At 35.9% G+C, this 21765-nt stretch overlaps 1 protein-coding gene across 2 annotated transcripts; it reads right to left on the bottom strand.

The window, feature by feature from the left end:
• Positions 1-222: 222 nt before the first annotated feature.
• Positions 223-20508, bottom strand: LOC763369 (basic salivary proline-rich protein 1). 2 transcript variants are annotated; one of them, XM_030975913.1, is made up of 8 exons: positions 20331-20508; positions 18516-18592; positions 17931-18012; positions 17017-17407; positions 14206-14535; positions 11319-11759; positions 7341-7400; positions 223-6328 (listed from the first exon to the last, which is right to left on the bottom strand). In XM_030975913.1, the coding sequence occupies exons 1-8, from the start codon at positions 20397-20399 to the stop codon at positions 5982-5984; spliced, it is 1797 nt and encodes a 598-aa protein (XP_030831773.1). In that variant the 5' UTR covers positions 20400-20508; the 3' UTR covers positions 223-5981. The 2 variants fall into 2 exon arrangements, with proteins under 2 accessions (XP_030831773.1, XP_001199313.3); XM_001199313.4 differs by lacking the exon at positions 7341-7400.
• Positions 20509-21765: the final 1257 nt, after the last annotated feature.

Raw genomic sequence — 21765 nt, 5'->3', positions numbered from 1 at the left:
ACAATATCCAAATTTTCCTTACCTGTACACATCAATTAACGATTTGTATTTATTGTTACCAAAGAGTTGTTTAGTCAACAAACCGGTTTACTAACATTCAAATTTATGGATGCTTCTTTCCTGGGGACCTAGTGACAAGTTATTCATTAACCTACAATACTTGGAATCCATTCTGCATATATAACTTGTTGCTATGTTGGGCAAGCCTTTGACAATTTTCAAGAAAAACCTTCGTTTAAAAAGTATGCATAAAATTTGAATACAGTACGTTAGTTAACCAGTCTATTGAAGGAAACCATGTTACAAAGTGTTGAGCCTAGCAGGTACTTATGAAGAGTTGGACAGTAAATCAAATTAGATCAACGTGAAGCTGCCTTTAAATCTATGAACATGTCAGAAAGAATATTTACTTTTGTCACATTTTAATATGTTCTACATGTATCTGTGTTGGGTTTTCTTATCTTTGTTGATCTTTTATTTGTTCCCTGCAAAAAAAGGGCATGTTTGAGTATGAAGTGTATTACTTAGATTTGGCGAGTGTGAATTAAGGGTAAAAGGATGATGCACGTATACATGTGTATCTGGTCAGCTTGAAAGAGTATCCTACGATACAGCAAAACATATATATTCTCATTATAATACCAGCATAAAAGTATAGGCCTTTGTTTCCTATAACGCTATAAACCATGATATTACGTGAATTATAATATAAAGTGAATAATAACTTGCATCATCACATACTTAATTTCACCAAATTTGATTCATGAAGTCTTGAAGACTGTACGGATATAAAGCTGGTGTAATCCGAGATGCATGTACATGTATTGCTTAGGTCTGGTGCACACGAGGCATTATGTTAATTCACACAAGGTGTTATTTTGCAATTGAAGGACATTAATACCATTAGTTGCACAAAACCGGTACAGGATTTATCTCTTGAAGCAGTGTGTGATAAGGGACTTATTTGGATGAAAATAAACTTTCAGTGGACAACTGGCCCCAACAGTCTACTCATAAATGAAAGCATACAGAACATTTTTGCAACATCTCTGTGGTTACTCATTGCTAACTGTGGCCTGACTTCTATTGAATTAAACAATCAGTTGGCGTGGTTGACAAGAGTCAACAATTCCTTGTGTGCATCAGAGTTCCATATGTTACTCATACTGGCTGTTATTTTGTATTGGAGTTCATTTGCACTGGAGGGCAATTTTTAATCATATCAAGAATTATATTCTACTTGAGTTTTCTCCATTTTTGTAATAAAAAAAACCTGATAAAGAATGTGCCAGAATATGGAAATCCAATTATTTCTTTCATTTTGATGGTAAAGTTTAGTCCATGTGGTAAAGTAGAGTACCGAAGCTGTGACCAATTGAATATGTCGAGTATTGTCTGAGATATGTCCATCTGAATATGAAATTTTGAACAAATCCAAGATATGTACCTTCTCTTTTACTACATGAACTGAAATATGTTAAAATTCAGTGAATGGTTGTCTTTTCTTTGTACAAATAAATATCACATACTAGTAGTACAATGATTTCACATAAAGGACATAAAGCCAATGTGTTATCTTGCCATGCTTACTCTATCCATCTGACTCGTACTTCTCTCAAATATGAGACAAGAAACCCATTTTCATAGTCTCTGCATTTTATTGTGTTCTTTCACATTACATGTATTTACACAGTGCTTTATCATACAATACAGGCATCAGTCACGGATTTCTACATAATCTACCCTTCTTACACTCGAATAGTGATAAAGTCATCTAAAAATTTGCTTCCCCCCCCCCCCCCCCCCCCCCCCCTCTAATTGGCTAGGATTATTTTGTTGTTGTTGGACATTACCAAAATAAAAAGGGACAGAAAAAAAAGAATCCTTTACCTGTATTTCACTAATTTAGTTAAACCAGTCCAGAGATCTAAGGTCATGTTTAACAAAAAGAAAACTAAGAACTCAGACTAAGACTCACTTCCTTTGTTGAACCTGATTTTGGACAAAAACATGAGCCCTGCATCAGCTTTAAATTTTAGTACAATGAGGGCCATAATCTTTTTTAGGATAAACAAGAAAGTATAAATTTTCTACATTTTTTACATAATAGTAAGGAGAATTCCTTGAGTCTTTTGTAGATGTTTTGAAACTGTGGAGGTGCTCTATTAGCTTTCTACAAGAAAGTAGTACAAGAATGAAATTGAAAAATACATGGCCATAAACTTTTCACACTTCTCTGGAATCTACTTAAGTAGAATCTTTTTCAAGAGTCATTCCCATTTCTTAACAAAAATAAATCCTTGTGATATGAGTTGCTTTATACTTAATACAAGTAAGGTGATACAATATACACTTTAAAAAAAAGTTGTCTTTAATAGACTGTAAGACATGAATATTTCTACAACATGCTAACCGTATCTTGCTCCTGTTTCTAAATCTAGCGCTAAATCCTGCTTCCTGAACTGTAGAAACAAAAATGTATGTGGTATAAGAATTAAACAATGTCATGGCGTACAACAAAATAATCTGCTGAGCTGTAATACAGAGAGTAACATTGTTACATAATTAGAGGAGATATACCTCTTTGGTCATTGCACACAGTTTCAGCATTTGGAAAATTCTGAACTTTACTGCCAAAACTTGGCCTGAAAAAAGAACATTTAACGTTTCAATAGAGCAAAATATATGTTCTTATCATTTCAACCATATTACATGTATAGAGAAGCTAAAGTGACAATTGTCAAAAATAACATAACAAGCCTGTAGGTAACTAACACTAATACAGAAAAGTATAGAGTATAACTGGTAAAGAGTGTAGAGAGAGAGAGAGAGAGATAAACAGAAGTTTTGTAGAGACAGCTATACAAATCTATTACAAAAACAAATATACATGAGCAATATATTAGTTCAATACCATATTATTTTCATATTGAAGATATTGAGTTCTGATGTCATGTAGAGAGAACTGAATTCTCTATCACTATATAGGTAGATTGTTTGAACAAGCAAACATAAACCACATTCTTTAAACACACAGCTCTCATGGACAACATTTGTTATCATGTGGGTTAGGGCTACCACTTAAACTTCCTCATATTCAACGCTCATAACTCAACTGTTATACCTTCTTTACTAAAATTGTTTGGCACATTGTTACCCATTTCAAGAATTGTGTGTGTTTTTTATCAAAATATGTGACAATTAATTTACAAAAGTTACCGCAACTCAAAAGTTAAAAACACCTTTGCATAATTGGTGACGACAAACATTACTCTTTTCCTAGCAGTACAATTTCCCATTTCCAATACCGGTACATAAACATTGACTTGATACCAATTACACCACACCCAAGTGCTTAAACTGGATTAAGAATATCTATAAACTCACCTCAAACTCCCATGTTATTAACTCTATATGTATCAAAGTTCTTATTACATGATCCTCATCAAGGAAAACAGTCTCTAGATCCTGTGCCAAAACCATAGAAAAGAGTTTGAAATAAATAATATCACACTAATTGACCTGTTTCTCTAATTTTTTCTGCTTCTATTAAAACCAACTCAACATCAGGGTGGACTTCTCTTTAACATACTAGGATGTGCTTGAATTTTCCAATATTTCAACAACAACAAAATTCAAGGGATTAGTGTACAATACAATTATTTAGTCTTATTTCTATACTTACATGACATCAGAAATGTGACTTCACAAAATCATATCATCAATTAACATATTCATATAACTTTGTTTCACATTTAAGACAAGACTCTTTTGGCATGTACAAAGACAATATTTTGGCACCTGAAAATTACTGGTGAATTATAAAAGGTGAGTAAATTCCAGGTAGCATAGTCATACAAACAAATTACACACTCAATCAAAGTGCAATATATGTCTGGACTCTGGAGTATAACAGTTAAAGTAATATGTGCATTCCTCCGTTTACAATTGTGCAATAGATACGAGCAAAATTCTGAAGTTTTGCATGTGGCATATTTCCTTTATTACATCCTCCTTTTGAACTTTACACCTTAAATAATACCAGTGGTTGGCTATCATAGGATTTGTGTATCCAAGTTGATGTCTCTGATATATATTACTTTACAAGGAGCAAGGGTGAATAAAAATGAAAGAACTTATTTCACATTTAGATACCTTTTCATGTTCTGAGGACTTCAGAATAATCTATTCTGTATTCAACAAAATATAAAGGGACAAAGTAACTCAATACAGCCTAAGAATATAACAATAATGTGAAAATTACCAAGGATTAAAATGCTTTCCTTTAAATCAAACAAAGTCAACTTCTCAAGGTATTTTAACCAGATGAGCCTCAGAGAATTGAATACTGATTACTGTACAAATAAACACATCGTATAAGCACACAAGTAATGATCAATGAGGAATGTATAAATCAAACAAAAGCATGTATTCAAATTTTCTTTGGATGATAATGATAAAGAAAAAGACAGTCAATACATTTCATTACTTTTTCATGACAAGCATACACAAGAATATTTTTACAAGAGTTTCTGTCAAAGGTTTCTTGTAAGTGAGGAACTCTGAAGGTGTCATAATTACAGCATTCACCATCAAAGTCACTATATACATGCACCGTTGTAAGCATTGCCAAGTTCATGACCATTTACATCATTATGTACACATTTATTTACAGATTTTTGTTATCTACACTTATTGTAATTGACACCAAATCAGGGCCCCGTCTTGTAAAGAGTTGCTATTGATCCAATCAATCGCAAGTCGTCCAATCAATCGCAAGTTTGAAGCCCCCTATCTATTATGTACATAGTTGCAATTAATATCAACTCTTTATAAGACGGGCCTCAGGTTTCAACCTCAGTTTCAAACTAATATGACATGAATAGAGATCCATAATACAAAATATCTCATATGATGTCCTAAAGCTAAAATGTTTCACTAAAATCATCTTTAAAAATATATAATTACCTGTCCTTTTGATGTAATGATCTTTAGGTTCTGATTAAGCAAACTTCATTTATTTATTTTTTAATTTTTAATTTTTACCTGTTTAATTTGTCCAAATTAATTTAATGCATTGAGAAAATTTCACAAATGACAATAAGCACCTTTGTTTTCTTTAACCTACTTAAACCACAGACAACTTTAAAATAAAGTCACAATTAAAGCCAGAAATGCGCTCTAAATAACAATTAAACTATCACCACCACTTATAAGTACACCTAGAATTTAATTTCTAACATCACAACTTTCATTTTTTAGCAAAGAACTGGATTTCCAGGTGATCATTAATTTCTTCTCTGTGTAACGACCAATACTCGCAGAGTCAACAATGGAACTGTCTAACGTTGTGCCAAGGTGTTCATGTGAAAACAATGTTCATTATGAGCTTCTCCTCCTAAATCAAACAAACATCCAGGGTACAGGAGCGCATAGTTTGTTTACTTTCACTAAAGAAACCTCTCTAATCATAAATGAATAATTCATGGTAGCTTCCAGATGCGTTCCTTGTGTATCCTTCATTAGCTTCTCTGCTAGTCCATCCATTCCAATCTAATCCAATCCTCTAGATGCAGCACAGAGGATCCATGGATGAGTCTTCTCAAAAGGAAATCATACGCAGCATGTACATGTACCTTTAGAGTGGACATTCTCAAAATCAAGGATCATTCCAAGTTCATTCTTGAACTGTCCCCATCCATTGAAAATACACCATTACAACATAATCAACAGAAATGAAGGATTCTTCGACATCTATCTCTGTGTCCTGTTAAAGGTATGCCATTTTCAAAAATATCAGCCAAGAGAGCCAATGAGTGGCTTTGTCCATCCATGATGTGCATCAGTACACTTTCACAACTTGTTTTGCTGTCTGTGATTCCATCCACCTTAAAACTCTGGATAGGTGTGACACCAAAGAAGGATGACGGGGGAGTTAGAGCCCCCCTCCCCCGACTCTGTATGCACTTCTACCAAGTCGTCTACTGCTGATAGCCTCCAGGATACTGGCCTTGATTGTATCCTCCGTACCCCGCTCCACCAGCACCAGCCTGGGACTGAGGGGGTGGAGGACCAGGTTGTCCTCCTTGGTTGTACCCATACCTAGCCTGGTGGGGTGTAGGTGGACCTTGGCCCCCCTGTCCAGGGTAGCTACCATACCCTCCTTGCTGTGGGTTACCATACTGACTGGTGGGTGGGGGCATGTTGTTCTGCTGCTGTGGGTAGGGTTGCCTCTGACCATGTGCCATCTGAGAGTACCCTCCTGGAGGTCCATTGGAGGGATACTGCTGCTGGTTGTAGTTAGGCATCTGGTTGTACATCGGCTGACCTGTGGATAAAACACATTCAAACAACATATTAAAAGCTTGCAGGTCTCTAGTAGCATTGACGGAAGCAGAAAGTATACCTTTCCGGCTTTCCCTATCGTATCAGGCACACAAAGCTCTTCACAGAAACCTGGGATAAGGCATAACATACAAACTTTACACAATTATACTTCATATTTTGTCAATAGTTTGAACAATCAAAGTAACCAGTGATGAACAAAAGATGGGAAATGTTAACATATTATTGTATTGCACTACTCCTTTGTTGTGTCAGCATGAAAGAGGATGAATGAGCCAAGTCGAAATATCTGAGAGAAAAAAGCATTACATTCCTAGTTCCAAATTTTCTGGTATCTAGCCTTGTCAATAAAAAAAGAAATTAAAAATATAAAAATCTATTGAAAATGACATTTAAATGCTTGATTTCCTTAAAGCAGACACCCATTTTAACCTCACAATAGTGAATATCCATTCATTACATGGCTACTCAGAGCAACATAGGTACACGTACAAACCTAACTTTGATCTTCAATACCGGTGTGTACAGGTAGTCAACACAAAACATGGATGGTACCGGTAAGTAAATAAATAAAACTTGCTACCTAAATCCCCACATGTAAACTAAAGCTAGAATGGGCATAACAAGCATAAAAGGCACATAGAACTACAATGTATCTACATGAATGTCAGTTAATGTATAGGTAACATTACATATGGGGAATTCCATGCAAACGATTCTAGAGAAGGTTAAAATCGGTCATGTTATAGGTGTGATCATGGAATAAACACGGGAAAAGGAAAACGGAGATGGATTAGGATGTATGGTCGAAAAAAATCATGAGAATTTATAAAAGGATTCTTTTGAAAGTTCTGCTTCTGCTTCTTCGATTTGGTCATATATATATCTAGGGATTGAGCTTGCATGGAATTGTCCAAATTTGTAGTCAATCGAGGCATTTCATTGAAAGCCCTTCTTTATTTGAGAACGATTTAAAAAGAGGTATTTTTCGTCACTTTGTAATGATCTGCTGGTGCTCCTTGTATCTCCTTTCCGATCTTTGGTTTTTGACGATCCTGCAGGAGATCACAAACATTAAAATGTCTTCTTGATGGTGAATTAACTATTGCAATCAAAACATTAGAGGTAGCAACATTCATTTGCAAAGATGTTGGAATGTGTCATTTGTTCTGGTTTGGTTCAAATTAGAAAAGATATATTTTTCGTCCCCTAACATCAGATGAAAAACACTGTTTCTTTTTATGGTTTTACTGATGAAAAAAAATATTACACTCTGCTAAGATGATGGGTTTTATATTCTTAAAAATCGTTTAATCTTTCCCTCAATATTGTTTAGAAATACAGGTACTTAATAATTCCTAGTAAGGCTAGTATTGATATAGTTTCAAAAGATTATTTTTTAAAGATTTATTTGAAGTAGATCCAGAATTTTCTTCAAAGATACATATGCCCAAACAATAATTGTTTTAAAGATATCTCAAAATGATTTGATAGTAAACGGTAAATAAAACTGATTACTGGTTTATGTCTCTTATTGAAAAATACATATTCCTCCATAGGTGTTGATCGATTTGCAAATGAACGATGCTACCTTCATTTACAATGCACAAGTCTGCCACATTTTCTTTGACAAATTTTGTTTAAAGATAGAGGTATCAAATTCCATTTTTGTTGTTGCATTACTTTTCTTTAGAAATCAAAAGTAGCAATATCAAAATGATTTGAATAACCTTTGTAGCACCGTTGTTGCATTTTAGGCTTACTGCATATATTTATATAAAAACACAAAGAAAGATTTCATGGAAATTGATCAGGTGTCCAAAATGTAGAACAATAACTTAATGGCAAACCTGCACTGTGCAAACTGTCAGAATGATAAACTTCTTCTTTCATACATTAAAGAAAGGCAGGAAAGCAGCTAGACCAGCTTACAGTGACATGCATTGTGTTTGCACCATTTTTAAAGTGCTGCTGTTGTTGTTGAAAATCAACTTGTGCAAACCCATGCAAGCAGATGGAAGATAACTGCATTTGAAATTTTGGAGGGGAGCAGCGAAATATACATAGGAGCTGAGAGCGCTTTAGCTCTGGTAATATCATTAGAGCTATGAAAGTTTGTTTTTTATTGCAATATTATTGAAATCTATATCACTTCAAAAACGAAATCCAATAAGAGCTATCAACAAAAAAGGGGATTTAAATGGGAGGGGACATTCCTTAGAAATGACATACAGACATACATGTATTATGAATGTGTACATAAGGTGAGGAAAGGAGAAATCGGAAATAGGTATGCCTTCTGATGTTTTATGTGCTTCAAAATATTGATGATGCTTGCTGTGATTTTGCATGCTTCCAAACACACAAACACTACTAATTCTATAGGAAGTAACATATAAATGAGAATAGGTAATCTAGAAATAAGGTATCATAGTACTGGTACCTATAACCTTCTATACGCGTTAACTATTGCATTCTAAGCATAAATTACCAGTATTCTTCAATTTTGATCTAAGATTCATGCTCTTTCTGTCAAATACAGCATTTTAGAAAGATTCCTGGTAATTTTATTTATTTGTAATATCAAAGCAAATACAAAATTTGAAAAAAAGAAGTGAAGACATGACATTCACAATGTACATATTATTCTTAAGTGCTTCAAATCATTTGACCAAGCTTCAAGTGTTATAACGATTACCCTATATATATTTTTTGTTTTTGTTTAGGAGGGTGGGGGGGGGGCAACAAAGTGTCAATAACCATGCACATATTAAAAGCCCAAATATGGAACCACTGCCAATTTGTCTATAACATCAAAAGACAATTCATGGTTTATATGAAATAGTTAAAATAAATGCAGATGGTTACAAAACTTAACAGAATAAAGAGAAAAATAGAACACTACTCATCAAACAGTACCAAGTATACTGTATCTAACATTGATTGAAAACAAATAGATTTTTACATGCATCACAAATCTACTATACACAGATATTTCTGAAAAACAAAATGAAGACTTGAACACGTTGTCATAAATAAAAGATTACAAAAATGAAGCATTTGGAAAAGAATGTTCACAAAGAAGAAATGTGGAAGACAATTAGGGCAAACAATACAAATGATATAAATAACAATTCATGCAGTTTTAAAAACAAGATCGTATCTCGGACTGATGTACAGAAGAGAGAGAGAAAAAAGTCAATACACAAATAAAACAAACGCTTCCATACAAGTCAAAGTTACATTATAACATCAATATCATGAACTCTATATCTTCCCATTTGTCTGCTCCTAATAGAAGGACATATTGTATTTTTCTGAGTCAAATTATATTAAAAGGAAATGATCTTCAAGTGTTGCACATTATGAGGAAAATTGCTTAAATTTATTCTCTTCAGATTAAGCCTTGATTCTTTGATATGAATTTGCAAGGGAAGAACAGTCATGCATACTTTGAAAAACTGGAAATATAAGCAATAATTTTGTATTTTTCTGCAATATCTTTAAAAAAAAAATCTTAATCAGAAGAAAAATTAGCAAATTTTAAAGAATCTCCAAAGAAGTGGCATGCAACAAAATTCCAATGCCGTTCCAGAGATATACCTCTGTGTACTTTTATTAACTGCATGCATGTAACCCAAAGAAAAACTCATAAACTATTTAGTGTGTACTAACTGCTCCCTGATGATACTGCTATTATAAAATAACATACAAATATTGACTGATTTGAGGGTCACAGTTAAAACTATTGCCCAAGGTAATTTTGAAACTATACTGAGCCCAAAGACCAAGTTGATGGGCATAGATAGTGCAGTCTTCAGATCCCCTCGGAGCTATATTTTTAAGCATGATCCAAAGAATAAGCTGTAAATTTCTTATATACTGCATCCCCAGAAATGTCAACCTCTTGACACAAAAAAAACAGACTGAGTATCCTAAAAAAAAATCAGATTTTCACGAAAACTCAACACTACCAATGGCCCGTTGGCTCCGGGCCAGTAACATTTCAGAAAAATATTTTACTGGTAAGAGCGGTGAAGTAAAATGTTTGCTCTTTCATTAAAATTCAATGAGAAAATTGTAAAGCTAAAATTTTGTTGGTTTACTTGTACATGTTTCTATGCGATTCCGCTGTTTGTATGGGGTTTTGTTTTTTTGTTGTAAAAAGTTTTTTTTTTTTAATTTAAAAATAAATTAAAAAAAATCATATTTGAAAAGGTGATATCGTATTATCATATTTCACTCTTATTATCATACTAAATACAATTTAATCGTACTGGTTGGCATCTCTGAATCCCCCATGTCAATTTTCAAAAAGAGATATATTATCTTAACAAAATATGCCTTTTGTATGGTCTAGGAAATTTACTGGTCTAAGAGCATTGTAAGTGGCTCAGTGGACATCTCTGTTGTTTAGTTTATGTGCAACCACTGCACCCTTGCATTATATGCACAAGTACAACTATACCTGCCCAGCAGTCAGTCGCTAGTTTCAAGCCTGCAGTTTTGACCAATCAGAGGCCTAGAATCTCCTTTTGCAGTATACAAAGACTTCTATAAACAACATTATAGATCTGAAATTCTGTACAATAAGTGTTAAACAATGTTAAATCTGAGATGCACGGCCCTACGTGCTACCAGTGTCTGTAATAAAGTGTAATATTGAAGCCCTAAAAAAAAGTGCCTCAAAAAAGTAAAAATCTTTGAGTGACCAGTTTTACCATACTCGTTTTCCCCAGTAAACTGTAGTGTTATGAAAACTGTTTGGCAAACTCAAAATTTGGTATAGATGTCCAATCATAAATATCTTGATAATCAGACAGGCGATCGGCTTGTAAAAGTCATGGAGTTCCTGACTGACCTAAAGGTTTATAATTATCATTGCAGCATGGGCTAAATCCAGGATTTTGTTTCAGAATCTGGGAAAAAGTTACCGGATCCCTTAAGGGATATAGAGAGAGAAACAGACTTACCTTGTGATGGTTGCCTGTAGCCTCCCATTGGTTGCTGCCCCCCTGCCATCATCATCTGCCCCCCTTGGCCTCCTCCTCCTGGGCCCTGTGGTCCAGCCATCATACCCTGCTGCTGATGAGTTGGGTAGCGTTGAGGTGGCATGTTCCCTGGGTACTGTGGTGGAGACGGTCCCTGAGGTCCACCAGGTTGTTGCTGGGGTGGTGGTGGCATGGGAGAATGTTGTGGCGCTTGTTGCTGATGGGGTGGTGTCTGTTGCTGCTGGCTTGGTGGTCCCATGGATGGAGGTGGACCCATGTTGCCCTGTTGTGGTGGTGGGGGTCCCATGTTGGAAGGTTGTGGCGGACCCATGTTGCCTTGTTGCTGGGGGTGTTGAGACTGGTTGGGCGGTACCACTGACTGTGGAGGTCCCATACTAGGTTGTGGTGGAACTCCCATGTTTCCTTTTGAAACAACAGATTTAATTTGAATTAACAAAGTTTACATGTTCATGAAAGTTTATGAAATTTTCTGATTGTACTTCATAGAAAGAGCTGAATGAATAACAAATTAATTTGTTTACGGGTCACATATTTTCCCTTGTAGATTACTGCATATTTCTAAATAACTATCAAAGAATATATGGAATACCTTACCAGTTGAGAATTAACAAAATGAACTATGTGCCACAACAGGAATAATAGAGCTATTTACATTATTTTTCACATATTAACAACAAATTGAGAAATATCTAGTGATCTCTGTTACAATCCGAATATTCTAACAGGTACATTTAAAGATCTATCAGGAACTACCTATATTCTTAAGGTCAACTGGGATTTACTAAGATCTTGGACAGTGATTTCATTCCTCTCTCCAATATCAAGGTTTTGGTTTGAAATAAAGAAGACCTTTGTTTAACACTTTGACAATAAACTAATCACTGTACATCAACTCAATTCAAGTAATTGCACATGTAATTTAAAAGAGGAACAAAATTGTATGAAACACTGTAACAAAAATGCCACAATTAACCAGAACGTCAATGATGTAGCGCTTATGCGCATCTCGCAACAACAAATATCGTAAATTTTATGTGGTACACTTTTGAACTGGTCAAAAAATAAAAATTTGATGCCCTGGAAGGGACATAATTTCATTTAGCTGTACAAGATTAAATACAAACTAAAGGAATTGGATACAGTGAAAATTGGTTGAAAAATATATAGTTTTATGCCAAGCAGGACTCGAACTTAGTAAGAGATAAATGTAAACATACTCACCTTTTATTATGATAAGAAAAGGACAGAGGTATAAATAGTCAGTAAATTGTCAACAGAAAAATATGGCAAAATAACAATTTTGTAAGGGACAAAAACGAGTTAGTGTGAGAAAATTGTTAAATATTTAAACAAATTGAAGAATTAGGAGATAACAGAGAATGAAAACAATGCATGCATAATACTGATGAATTAAAACAAAATTAAATATTGTGATCTTTCAGCCATTTTGCACTCAGGTGTGTTAGATGTTGTGGCAAATTAAATACTGTTTATAACCGAAACAATAAAAAAGCATGCATAAAATGGAAGAGAACACAAAACACTGTAATCCTTCAGCCACTTTGCACTGAGTATTTATATATGCAAAATGTTGCCCGGCACCCGCGACATGGACGCGGATCACAAATCATATTATTCACAGGAGTTCTTGTTTCCTAATAAGACTTCACACTTCATACAAGAATAATGTAAGGACATTTGCTTATTATTTTGGAGGTGTTTTCGGTAATATTTTTACATGTTTTGTATAATATTAGTAAATAGGTGGTTTTAGGCATAAATGCCACATAGTAAAGTTGGGATATGATAAATTGCTGTGAAGTATATGATGGGTGCCAAGTGGCTCTAACTTTGAGCCTTATTATTATTTTAACACTTGAACATGAAAGTAAAATAAAAACATCAGTCAAGAAAAAAAGCATTTTAGAGAGCTTTGAATCTCCTATCATATATTTTGTTGTTATATAGTATAGGGCATTTTCATAAAAAAGCAAAATCAGATACAAAATAAAGTTTTGTTTTATACAGTATAGTATCACTAAAATTGGTAGTGAACTGAAGTAAGAAAAGTAAATTAACTGTTTTTGTACAGCTGTACACATACAGATATAAAAACCAATACAATAAAAATGAAAAGTATTTGATCTTTTGTATACAGTGCGTCCGAGAAAAAACGAAACCGAGAACTATCAATGTTTTATCATAACTTAATCACAATCATAATTAATAAATGACACATATTTGGAAAGCTTAGATACTCCTCTTTCATTTGATGCAACTCGTATGATTCATATTTTATGCATGAGTGATTAAAAGCAATTTGAAGAGAGGAAACCAAAAAGTAATTTGGCGGGCGGTATCTGAATTTCAAGGAGAAAGTCACATTTCCAGAAAGTTCAATTTCTGCCCTTTCATATGACACGTCAATCAGGAAAAATGAGCCAGGAATAACAAAGTTCTGTTTGTTTAAAGTAATGCTTGCATTTCAATAATTTGATCAAACGAGTTCGTTTTCACTGGCTACCTGCCGTAGCAGCAAACAAAGTTGACAAAAGACTTAACTCCATTTCGTTGAAGATCAGCCAGGCATCAGGTCTTTCGTCTTCTTTGTGCATGGCTGATCGTCAACGAAGCGGAGTGAAGTCTCTTGTCAATTCTGTTCGTTGCAACGGCAAGAAGCCAGTAAAAACGAACCCGTTTGATCAAATTATTGAAATGCAAGCATTACTTTAAATAAACAGAACTTTGTTATTCCTAGCTCATTTTTCCTGATTGAGGTGTCACGGCATGGCATGAGCTCATCGGGCCCTCCGGGCCGGATGAGCTAAAATGATATGTGGGTTATCACCTTGTTGTGAGTAGCCCATGTTGGGTTGCTGGTTAGGATGTGGCTGCTGCTGTTGTTGATTTGGTGGTCCCATGGGCTGTTGTTGTGGTGGTTGTGCTGGTACCATATTGGACTGTGGCTGCTGTTGCTGCTGCTGGTTTGAGGATGGTGGTGCCATTGTCTGAGGTGGACCCATGTTGGACTGTGGTACTTGTTGCTGCTGTTGCTGTTGTTGTTGTTGTTGCTGCTGCTGCTGCTGTTGTGTCTGTAGTTGTGCCTGTTGTTGCTGCTGTGGGGGTTTGTCAGCCTGGGGATGTGGAGGTGGTGTTGGACCTGGGGGCATCATCCCTCCTGTGAAAATATAAATGTCACTAATTTCAGACTACATCATTCTGCTAGGAAAAAAAGAAGTTTGTAGCATGTGATTTATGGGTTGGGTAAGGTGTCCATCACATTTAATCTAGTGTATGCTGACACATAATTAACTAATAAATTTATTCAAATATTCTAAATCTTTAAATGTTTCAGGAAGACATTTTCTGTAGTTCAGCGGAGGCATGACTTGTTCTGCTTATTTGAGTGTAACAATAATAATCATAATTAAATTAAATAAAACATCTTCCAATCATGCAATGGGAGCCGGATTTATCTGCCAAATCCAAAATCAAACTATTAACAATCACATAATCATAAAAATGAATGACATTTACATATTTTCAAAATAATGATTTAAAGAACTCCCCCCAAAATTAAATATAAAAGCCCCCTCCACCCATTAAAATATAAGTTACTATACCATCTATAGGCATTCTATGTTATAGACTATTATTCAGATATCATTTAAATTTCACAATGCAACTGCTTACATTACATAGAAATGGTAAAAATCTAGTTGTGGGGAACATTTAGAAAGAGCAACATAGACAAGTGGGTTGTTGAATGAAATAAAAATAGAGACAGAAAAGATACAAAGAAGAGCGGGCAAAGAGCTGCCTCTGATCGTCCAAGGCAAATAATGACTTAGCTGCACTTTCATATTAAACCACATTAAGAATTACATTAAGAAACACAAAATGAATAATAATTTTTAAAAATTAAAGCTTAGAAAGAAATACACATAAAATGGCAATAAGAAAAAATCTTAAACATAATTTTAAATTAGATATAGTACAAAAAATAATAACTTATAAAAACAAAAGCAAATATAAAGAAATAGAAAGCTTATAAATACAAGTCATAAAGACATTACCCAATACTCTATATTCCATTTTTTTCCTTCTAAAGTAGTGCCTACATATTTACAAATACATCTACAATGTAAACCGATAAATCATGAATTATCTTCTTGTGATAATGAGAGAATGCAACGTAAAATTAATGGTCTTCACAGAAAATGTAGTCAGGGATTAAATTAATCTAGTATAATAAAACAATACACAAAATAAAAAGCTAAAAGAAAAGATTTAGGTCAGAGGAGGACGCCAAGGGATTAATTGAAAGTATGCATCAGTCAATACACAACAATGGGAACAACTTTGAACTACTAGTAGCTTTGAATCCATATTGAAGGAAAAACACAATGGGCTACTGAGCAGCAACAATACAGAAAACCAAGTAACAACATCAACTCCTGCCTTGGGATTGGTGTCTGGTCATTGTGTTGCTGACTGTGTGGTAGCCACCGGATGATGAACTGTTGTAGGATGTGGTAGATACATTGCTACCACCACTACCAGCACCACCAGCAGTACTGCTAGTCTCACCGCTGGTACTTCCACTGCTGTTGGCAGAGAGGAAGTTTTCACTGGAGGAAGCGGGATTACTACTCCCGCTCACTGGATGCGATGTGGCTACATGATCATTGCGAGAGCTAGGCACTAGGGATACAATCATCATATGGAAAGGAAATTTCCTTCGATGCAATTCAACAGGGTATGCATACTAGTATACAGTCAATGCAATATAAAGCCTAATGTAACTTTAGACCTAAAAACGGTAACCTAGAAATCTGACCTCCAATAGATAACTTTTTATTTTATATCTAATCCTAAGGTAATGGCTCAGATGGGGTGAAATTAAATATGTTTGGCTCTGTATATGACAACCTGCAGTTTTTAAGCAATTACATGAGTAAACTGTACACCTACAGTAACTAGAGGATAAAGAACAGGGCTATATTACACACATGCTAAAATAAGTAGGGTTGATCTGGTTGCATGGTCAAAGAAAAGGTGATTTCTTAGTTTTTACATTCCTATATACCTCTTTATACAAAGAAATTCAATACTTTTATTACAATTTGGCAACATCAAAGAAGATGTGTAATAAAATTCATTGCAGCGTTAAGCTTTGGAATTATAGACATTTTTCTAAATTTGTAAAGTTCAAGCACGACAGTATCTATGGTGAATTGGTGTCATAAACAAGCTCGACAGTATTGAGTTAAAGGCATTGTTTAACAATGTTAAATCTAAGATGCATGGCCCTTCGTGTTATCAGTGTCTGTGATATGGTGCAATATTGAAGCCCTAACAAAATTACGCTTCAAAATGATCATGAAGTGCCTCAAAAAGGTAAAAATCTTTGAATGACCGGTTTTACCATTCTCATTTTCTCCAATAGACTGTAGTGTTATAAAAACCGTTAAGAAAACGACAAATGAAAATTCCATTTCCAATGATAAAGATCTTGATAATCAGGCAGGCGATTGGCTTGTAAAGGCTTGGGGTTCCTGACTGACCTAAAGCTTATAACTATGATTGCAGCATGAGTTAAATCCAGGATTTTGTTTCAGAATCTAAGGCAATGTTACCGAGTCACTTAAAGGATTACCTTGCATTTGTGGTGAGTTCATACTAGCTGATGTGACCGGTGGAGGTTGCATGGGTCCATTAGCCATCTGCTGAGGGGGTGGTGTCTGCATCAGGGTAGCACCTTGCTGAGGTGCACTGCTGGGAGCAGGTGACTGGCTACTCACAGGGGTACGTCCTGCTGGGGGTGTAGGTCCACCGCTACTAGGGGGCCCTCCTCCACCAGTACCACCACTGCTACCTGTGCTACCACCACCACTACTATTATTACCCCCTGGTCCAGTAGCAGGTCCACCATTCATTCCCATCAGTCCTCCTGGACCAGGGGGCATGTTTGTGTTACTACCTTCCCTTCCTCCTGGCATGGAATTTGGGTACTGCTGGTTTGGTGGTACATTGCCTTGATTTGGAGCCTACACCAGGTACAAATGAAGGAAAAAAATGGTTAGGTGGAAGAGAAGAGAAAAAGAAAGGAAGAGAAGAAGAAAAAAAAAAAAAAAAAAAAAAAATGAAAAACAAAGGAAAGGAAGAGGATACCTCATAATTACATGATAGTATTCACACTGAAAATACCATAGAAAGGTTGATTATGAGTTTATAAAAGACAAGACTTGTACACATGCATACATACCTAGTAATACCAGATGTCATGCACATTTCCTTAACCAATGTCAGAGAAATTCAACAAATAGTTTATTTACCAATCAACACATATTGAAGAAAAAAGTCTAATGTATAACCAATTGAACATTTTTCTTCATCAAAATTTTAGCTGTCATCATCACTTATAAACTCCCTTACAATGTAGGCCTAGTGCATATGGTCACTAAAATAGCAGTTTGTATACAATTCAAGCACTTCAATTTCTTACTTATATACAAGATAATTTAGTTTAGGATCCTTGGGAAATAATAATTGCTTTTATATTATTCTTACAGGAAGAAGTTGCTGCATTCCTTGGTTTGAGTCAGCGATTGTAGCAAGGTACACAAGGTTGCGATGAAGAACCTGCTGATACCTAAACATAAAGAAAGTACCGATGTTAAAACTCATTAGTTTTCAACAAACAGAATAAATCATCAAACTTGTAATTACTAGGACTTGAAAAAAGGGCAACAGATTTATTGAATTATCTGATAAATAAGGATATATTATGAATTAAAACCCTCAATATAAAAGCTGAATTAGCATATTGAGGTGTACCTTCATTATTGGTTTTCGTAACATCAGTGTCAAATGATATTGTAATCTGATGCTAGTACTACAGAAAAGTAACAGGAATGAAATAGACAATAAATCTTATTTATTGTTCCTTACGATACACATAAGTTTGTACCACAGAGCACAGTGTATCTTTTACTACAGATGATACCAATCTTGATCAAATATTTAACTGGATAATATTCATTCAGTGTGTCTAAGTTCTATGTCATTCAAATAAGACATCAGGTATTATTACAATTGTGGATTACAAACATATATATTCAAGATTACATAAGAGATAGAAATAATTGAACTTACTGAGTAGCTTCGGATGCCCTTCCTTTATTCTGGTATTCACAGATTGTTTGGATAAGCTGATTATTTTCGTCCAACATCTGAAATCAAATTCATGAATGAGTTAATATTTAGTTTGGACACAGGCACAAGCAGAAGTACCTAGGTTGAGATTCAGGTGACAGAATCACATGGCATGGTCCCCTTGTGCATTTGATCATTTCAAACCACGGAGTATAACCAAATGCAACTTGGTATTGCAATTAGGTCGAAAATATGTAGATTAACGTTCCATATTTCTTTGAGAGATTAAAAAAAAAATTAAATAGTGAGGGGTGGCTTTTCAATGTAGATACTTCTACATTATTGTTTCTCTAAAACGCTCACCTCTGACGAGAGTTTCGCGATGTTGGTTCTGCCACAAATGCAAATGCATGCTTTGTAATCAAAAATGTTTTCGCCTTGCCAACTTGATTCTTGAACAAGTATTAGTGTATAAAGGCATACACAGGAAACTCAGCTCAACTCAGCTGAGTACCTGTAGAGTAAAGGAGCCCGTTTTCGGCCACTTAAGACAAAATCCTTTTTTTAGGACCCTTTACTTCCTATTTATTATCATTTTTTGTTCAAATCATGAAGCAAATATTATTATTATTTAAACAAAAAAAGAATCCCAGAAAAAAATCACAAATTGCCATGACAATATTCATTTCAATTTTCACTGTTTTGGAGCCAGTTATCGGCCGAGCGTTTCAGTTTACGGCCGCATGTACAAAGTCAATAGGAAGCGCTCGCGCGCGCCGTGCGTTTCCGCGCTGATGTACAGCACAAGCGGGCGGAGCAGGTATCCCACGCCGGAGCTCCCTGGTGCTCGCCTGGCCGAAGACAGGCACAGCGGTGATCGGAAGTTTGAATCTGAATTAGACAGACATATCGTGTGTGCGTGGCAGGGTCCGGCTGCATTGATTTAATACATGCGATGAGATACTTTTGAGCTTGCGACTAACACAAAATCGGGCTCTAAATCTGAAAATACTTGAAATAAAGCTGATTTTATGGTACCCATATTTCTTACATACACGCGTAAGATACTCGATTTTTCAGATTCGGGTAGCGGGACCGCCGATTACATCGCTAAAATGTGATATTTTAGGATATATTTTTCATTGCAAATGTGGTTCTTCAGTGACACTGGCATGGTATGGTATGAGTGGGATATGTGTTATGCTATTATGCGATGTATTTTAGAGTGATTCTACCTTGCATCCAACCAATCGGCTGAAAACGGGAGCTGGCCGATTACGGGCTCCTTTACTCTACACAAACCTAATCAGTATTTTTGTAAGTCAGCACCAATTTGGCAATGCTAATCAGGCATTTTCCCATTCACCTTGTGTATTTTATGTTTCCGGCAGAACCAACGGCGTGACCTCTCATCACAGATCAGCGATAGTTTCAGTACTTCTGGTAATCAACTCGGCCCAAAAAAATTAGCCACACAAAACTTGGTCCACATTGCGCACGTAGTCGTCGTAGAACTTTAGCTCTCATCCCGCGCATGCGCTTTTCGTTCAACCGGTCTCACCTCGACTTTACCGACTGAGCCAACTCGCCTACACTGGCATGCAAGGGCCCTTCTGATTGGCTTTCGCTGGCTGTCATGTGCTCAACGTTATAACATACGCAGCTTCCAAGGAGCTGCAAATGGGATTTCCTGCAACACGCACACGCAACACAATTATATTCGGAACTTTCCCTATGAGAACATACACTAACACAAAAAGCATCAGATGGGACTACATATCACACAATTTTGCACATACTACAAAATTTACGTACCTTTTGGATTGTTGCTTGATCGGGAACCGACTTTCCCCTCTGCCGGGGAGGCATGAATGCTAGAGACATGGCTAGAATTCACCAAAACGACATCCAAAGACAGAAAATACCGTCTAAATTGAGCTCAATTTTCTTTCTTCGGAGTTTTTCTTTGTGCGCAATGCTTTTTTAATACTGCCCTCTTCGACAGAAAGGTTCGACGATGGTTCCACGCCACAGAACTCTAAAATATGTATTTTAGAGTTCTGTGGTCCACGCCACGACCCATATTTTTAGTCCACAGGCACCGAACTGTGTTCCACACGTACCACTTACAGAGTCCCTTTCATGATTTGAAATCATTACCCCTAAGCTGGGCTTTTATTTCCATGTGAGTTATTACATTCATATTAATCTTACTTTTTCCATAGACAATGCCGGGAGACAATGTCGAGATCTATTTATGACATAATACCTTTCTGTTCCCTATTAGTATCAAGTAAAGACAAAATTTTGTTCTTTGTGCAAGGGTTGGAAATATTGTGCCTCGTTATTTTAAAAAAACATCATCTTCCAGAAAAACAAGATAACCTAAAGGAACTTTAATCTTTTCTATTTTACATGTGCTATCTTGATCAAATTTCCATCCAATGGTATAGGGAGAAAGAAAAAAAGATGATAACCAAGAAATGGCAAAGGCAGCGATAGGCCTACGAGGGGGGGGGGGGGGGGTGGCTAGGGACAACGGCCCATTGTGAATTGAGACCTTGGACCTACCAAACATGTTAGACAATAGACCTATCATCACCGCATATTCGTGCAGCGTATATAGTGGTCTTTCATTTTAATTTTAGCATGCCTTTCAAAGTCGATCATCACCTTTCTCTCTGTTTATCTCTTCCTCTCTCCCGTAACTCTCCTCTCTTTCCCTCTCTCTCTCTCTCTCTCTCCTCCCTCTCTCTCTCTCTCTCTCTCGCACACACTCTCTCTTTTGCCGCTCTCTTTCTCCCCCACCTCTCTCTTAATTTATCACACTCGATCACCTCCTTCTCTTTTCCCTCTCCCCCACTCTCTCATTTTGCTTTCAGACAAGTATCACTATTCCCCCAAAATGTTGACTTTTAGCCTAAACCTTTTAAACCTCTTGGCCCGTATTCTGAAGTCAGGTTTAGTTAAACCTAGATTTAAAGTTAAACCTGACTTCAGAATACGGGCCCTTATCGTTAAACTAAGTTTTACGTTGTAACGTTTGCATTTATCAGGCATTTAATCACTTTTTCTTCTTTCTACACGAATTTATTTTCAGTGGCAGACTGACAGTATCGTTTAATTTGCCTGTGTTGAGTGATATATATTAGATATTATCGTTCGCATGCAGGCGCGTACACAGGGGGGGGGGGGGGGTTGGGGGTTAACCCCCCCCTTTGGTAATTTTCTGTGTGTTCACCCCGCCCCC

Source organism: Strongylocentrotus purpuratus, unplaced genomic scaffold, assembly GCF_000002235.5.
Source record: "Strongylocentrotus purpuratus isolate Spur 01 unplaced genomic scaffold, Spur_5.0 spur5_scaffold_8, whole genome shotgun sequence".
Taxonomy (NCBI): domain Eukaryota; kingdom Metazoa; phylum Echinodermata; class Echinoidea; order Camarodonta; family Strongylocentrotidae; genus Strongylocentrotus; species Strongylocentrotus purpuratus.
Note: the sequence above shows the minus strand (reverse complement) of the source record. Positions and strands in the feature narration are given on the sequence as shown.

Coding starts and splice junctions, on each gene's coding strand:
- LOC763369 (XM_030975913.1), bottom strand. CDS start 20,399: ATGTCTCTAGCATTCATGCCTCCCCGGCAGAGGGGAAAGTCGGTTCCC. Junction 17,408..17,930: donor GAATGCAGCAACTTCTTCCT/GTAAGAATAATA, acceptor TACCTGGTGTAG/GCTCCAAATCAAGGCAATGT. Junction 11,760..14,205: donor CATGGGCTACTCACAACAAG/GTGATAACCCAC, acceptor TTGTTTCAAAAG/GAAACATGGGAGTTCCACCA.